Here is a 4,982-nt window from a genome sequence, read left to right on the forward strand (position 1 = left end):
GCGCACGGTGGGCGTGGCGTCGTGGTTGGACTGCGCCAGCGCGGCCAGCAGCTGCCGCACCACGTTGTCGTACATGAGGTCGCTCTCGTTCGTGATGAAGTCCAGCCGGTTGAGCGACTTGATGTGGTCGCGGTTCTCGTTGCAGAACATGGCCAGGATGTTGATGTCGCAGAACTGGGAGCGGCGCCACTGGCGGCGCGTCTTGATGCCCACCTTGTGCAGCTTGTCGAAGATGAAGTTGCTCTTGCGGAAGATGAAGAGGTGGATGAGGTTGACGAGGATGATGAGGTTCATGGAGCACAGCAGCACGATGTCCACGCCCGCCACGATGCGCTGCAGCTGCACGGACGGCAGCTTGCAGCTGACGCGCACCGCGGGGCCCCCGCCGCCCGCGGGGCCGTCCGGGGACGCGCCCAGCGCGCAGGTGAACTCGTTCTGCTTCTGGGTGGCATAGTAGGTGCACAGGTAGGAGATGGGCGCCACGCTGAGCAGCAGGATGAGCAGGTGCCGCGCCAGGTACAGCTTGGCCAGGAAATTGCTGCGGCCGCGGCGCTCCAGGTACTTCTCGAACAGGTTCTGCTCCGGGCTCTTCTCCTTCTCGGCGTTCTCGATGATCTCGCGCTTCTCGCGCTCCGTGATGCCGGGCCCCTTGGACTGGATCTGCTTCTCGATCTTGGGGGCGCGGCCCTCGGCCGCCCGGTGGTAGCAGTTGTCAATCTCCTGCAGCAGGAAGTTGAGCTCGGAGGTGAGGCGGGTGGAGGCCAGGAACTCCCAGCCCAGCGCGGGCACGTACATGATGGCGGCGAAGGCCAGCAGCGAGTAGGGCAGCAGCTTGTGCTCAAACAGCGACGGCCACAGGCTGGCGTCCACGCCGGGCAGTGCGTCCCGCAGCTCCGTCCAGCAGTAGCCGCGTGCGTACAGAGCCTGGTCGCGGGTGAAGTTGTGTGGGGTGTAGCAGTAAATGGGTTCCTCTGGAGGCAGAGAGAAGATGCGGGTTGGGGATGGGAGACCCCAGCGGGCGCTGCATCCCAGCCCCGCCCACACAGCTGCGGGGCCGGGACTGCTGTTCCCGGAACAGAAGCCCCCAGGCCCAAGGCTTCCCCTCCCCCATGTCCCACCATGGGTGCTCCCACATACAGCAGTGGGCTGCCGCGCGGGTGGGGTTACAGCTGTGCCCACCAGCCCAAGGGGACCAGCCTGCACTTCTCACATCAGGCCCCTCTCCAAATGCCACAAAATCCTGTGAACGCAGGGCGGCTGAGTCCCAGGGAGGAGCGGAACAGGCCACGCCCCTCAGCCAGTGTCCCTCTTCCAGCTGCACAGCAGGACCAGACCCCGGCCTTGCACTGCCCCGGGTGCCCTGGCTGTCCCCAGAGAGGACACTGTGGCTTCTGGAAACCCCGCTGCTGAGTGCCCCGGGCCGACGACACACAGCCCCTCGGAAAAAGCACCCAGAAGAGCCGGTGCCCCCGATGCGGCTCCAGGGAGAAGCCAGCCTGTGCCCATGCCACACACACTCCCGCAGGCCCCAGGCCCCAGCCCCTCCCAGTCGGGTCTGAGCCTGTGCGGGCGCCGGAGTGCCTGTCCACAGGTGACGCTGAGCTGCTGCCACTGCTGCGTGTCCTGTCAGCACCTACCCCTCCCCGCCTCGGCTCTGCGAAGGCTGCATGCTTGGTGAGTGGGACCCCACCCCAGCACTCCCCAATCTCACGCCCCCCCCTCCCGCCCCAAGGGAGGTCAGACTGTTCCTGGACCCCACAGCCTTTACAGACCTCCGTGTGGTGTGGTGCCGTGGGCTCCCCAGAACCTGCCACCAGGCTCCTTTACACAGACTGCAGAGGTCAGGTTAGGGGCCTGCTGAGGCCCTGAGCCTGGGTTGTCTGGGTGGGCCTGCTGTGACACAGGAGTCCTCGGAAAAGGTGGCAGGAGGGATGGAGGCAGAGACTGGGGAGAAGACAGGGTGCCGCTGGCCTTGAGGGTGCAGGAAAGGCCAGGAGCCAAGGGGTACAGGTGCTCCCAGGGACTGGGAAAGGCCGGAGAGAGTCTCCCCGAGCCTCCGGGACGAATGCGGCCCTGCTGACCCCGCGGCTTCAGCCCCCTACCCCCTATGACGCATTTCTGACATCTGAGCTGCAGAGCCAGGAGATGGGAAGCTCGCGTCGTGCTGGATGGGCTGCAGGAACTGACGGTGCCTGGCGGGCGGCTGGCTGGCTGCTTCCTCCGCCACGACCCATCCCGCCCCGGCACCAGCCCCAGTGGCGTGAACAAACGCTGCCGGGGGCCCTGATGGGTGGCGCCCCCTGTGGGACGGAGGGGGACCTTCAGGGCTGCCTGCAGTGGGCGTCCTGGGTCTTCCTGAGCTGGCTGGGTGGGGGTCTCACTTCTCACGTCTCATCTTGGAGGCTCCTGGGGACCCGCAGGCACGGGGCCCCGCAGCTCATGCGTCTCGATCCTCAGGGGGCCAAACGCTCCTCCTTTCCCTTTTGGAAAGGAAAGCAGCAGAGAGCTGAGCTAGGACAGGTGGCCTTGGGGACACCTGTGCCGCCACGGTTGGGGAGGCACACCAGGCTCTGCTGGGACTTGATTACTTGGCTGTTTTAGGAAAAAGCAGAGGTTGGTCCCCCCACCCCAGGCCCACATGACGTCAAAGGACCCGGTAACCCCTCGACTCCGCCTCCCCATCTGGCCCGCACGCCCGCCCGGCACAGCCCTGTCCACCACTGCGCGGTCCACGTGGAGGAGGAGCTGCTTGCAGCAGCCCGAGCCAGCAGCAGTGGGGTCTGCCGTCTGCCGTGCTCCAAGCTGGGGACACAAGAGTCCAGGGAGGCCCCCGGTTGGGAGGCCAGCAGCACCTGGCAGGCCCTTCACCACAACCCGGACGGCAGAAGCATGGGTTCCCCTTGGGTCCCTCGTGAGCAAACCAGAGTGCAGAGGTCACTCGCCCCGGCTGCAGGGCACCCACTGGGCTGGGGCCCTTGCTCAGACCAGGGCGTGGAGCCTCCAGGGAGCAAAATGCTGGACGCTGAGCTGTACCTGGGCTCAGGCCCGTGCAGACGCGGTGCACGCCTGCCCAGCGCCATGCAGGGTAACTGGCCAGAGCTTCTGACTTCCCCTCGCCATCGGACCGGCCTCCACGCTGTGGACACAGGGTTGTCACCTGCAGGGCCCCCTTTCCCTGCACCCCGCTGTCCTCGTGTCTGGGGAAGGGCCCCCACCGCTCCCAGGCACCTCGGGCCGAGGTTTGCCGAGCGGGTGGGCCCTGCCCTGGCTGCAGTCCTGCCCCGGCCTGACCCGAACAGCAGAGGCAGTTCACGGCCCCCAAACCACGGGCAGTGAGGACGAGCACGCGCACTGACTCCGGGAGGACCTGAGAACCCACGCCGACCCCCATTTGTTTTGTGACCCGCCTGCCACCTCCCAGGAGGCCTGCTTCATCCCCACACAGGCAGTGGGCCCAAGTGGGCGCACACATGTCTGTAAGCAGCACAGGAGGGTGAAACGGCGGGTCCCCCAGGACCAGGTGCACTCGGGGAGACCTCGGCAGCCCAGGCCTGGCTGGACGCCGAGGGGTGCCGAGGCCCCACCTGGCCGAGCTGGTCTCACAGCGGAGTGGGAGCCCTGTCCTAGGAGCTCAACTGAGGGTGACCTAAACCCTGCGCATCTGCAGTGGGTAGAATTGCATCCCCCCAAGTCCCAGCCCCTGTGTCTGTGACCTCGTTTGGAAATAGGGTTTCCACAGATGTCATCAAGTTCAGATGGCGTCACAGTGGGCCCCAGTCAGTGACTGGTGTCCTGTAGGACGAAGGAGGTTTGTACACAGACACCCCAGGAGAAGATGCCGGTGAGGAGTCCACCAGGAAGGTGACAGTGAGCAGTCCCCAGGACTGCCATGCCCCGGGGAGCTGGAGAGGGAGGGACCCTCACCAGGCCCCTGGAGCTCGGCCCCTGGCCGTGAGAAAACGAAGCTCTGCGGCTCCGCGCACCAAGGTGGAGCTTGTTTGTTGCAGCATCCCCAGGCACCGAGAGTCTGTGCCCACCTGAGTGACACTTGAGGCGCCCTGTGCCTGTCGGTGACGTGCCTGGGTCACATTCACACCTGACCGGGCTGTGCCTCCTGGCCCCTGTGTGTATGTCCTAACCCCAGGAGTGTCTGAGTGTCTGAACACTGGTGGTGTGCCCCCACCGTAGGGTGGGATTAGGTGGCCTGAACAACATCCACCCTGAGCTCTGGCATCCGCAGGTCACAGGGACCCCTAAAAGGTGAGACCTTTGTGAAGGAACTGATGCAAGGTTTGCCAGTGTCACTCAGGGGACAGAGCCACATCTCACTCCTCCCTCCTGGAGGGCCCAGGAACCCAGACCCCCTGTGCCCTAGACTGGCATCCTGGCCCTCAAGCATGGCCCATGGTCTGGGGAGCGGCATCCTCCATACCTGGGCAGAGAACCCTGGCCAGCCAGACCCTGGGGGGCATTTCAAATGCCCAGCCGCCCACCTCTGAAGCCTGGCCCTGTAGCTGACCAGAACCTGACCGGAACCTGCCGGCTTCTCAGGACTCCTCCCCGGGACCTGCCCCTCCCGCCCAGCCCTCCCACCCAGCCCGGCTTTGCTGCTCTCCTCAGCCTTCCCCTCACCTGTGACATCCTTTTCTGGTCCTCACCTGGCAGCTCCTCCCCCTTAGACCCTGCCCACGCCCCTCCTGGTCTCCCCTTCTCCTACCAGACCCCGTCTCATCTGCCTGGACGCGAAGTTCCAGAGAGGGTCCGCTAAGCGCCAGGGGAAGGTAAAAACAATGCATGCAGGAGTGGGGTCAGGGGGCAGCCCGGGCCACTGGCGCCCCTTGCAAGGACGGCTGCTGTCAAGTCTGCTAAGAGACCCCCTGGGTGCCGCCGACACGGCCGGCCCCAGACAGGTGGCCAGTGGCGGACGGAGCAGCGAGGGCGGGCAGCGCCCGACACCTGCAGACGCGCCCCCTACACCGCCC

The 4,982-nt window shown here is 65.8% G+C and overlaps 1 protein-coding gene across 1 annotated transcript in view; it reads right to left on the bottom strand.

Annotated features, from left to right (window-relative positions):
- PANX2 (pannexin 2) overlaps positions 1-4,982 on the bottom strand; it is a 10,376-nt gene that overhangs the window by 1,276 nt on the left and 4,118 nt on the right. The window contains 2 exon segments of the mRNA XM_015594003.2: positions 7-971; positions 2,628-2,802. Coding sequence (XP_015449489.2) covers positions 7-971; positions 2,628-2,802 — 1,140 coding nt within the window.

The sequence above is a fragment of the Pteropus alecto genome, unplaced genomic scaffold (genome assembly GCF_000325575.1).
Source record: "Pteropus alecto unplaced genomic scaffold, ASM32557v1 scaffold118, whole genome shotgun sequence".
NCBI classification, from domain to species: Eukaryota; Metazoa; Chordata; class Mammalia; order Chiroptera; family Pteropodidae; genus Pteropus; species Pteropus alecto.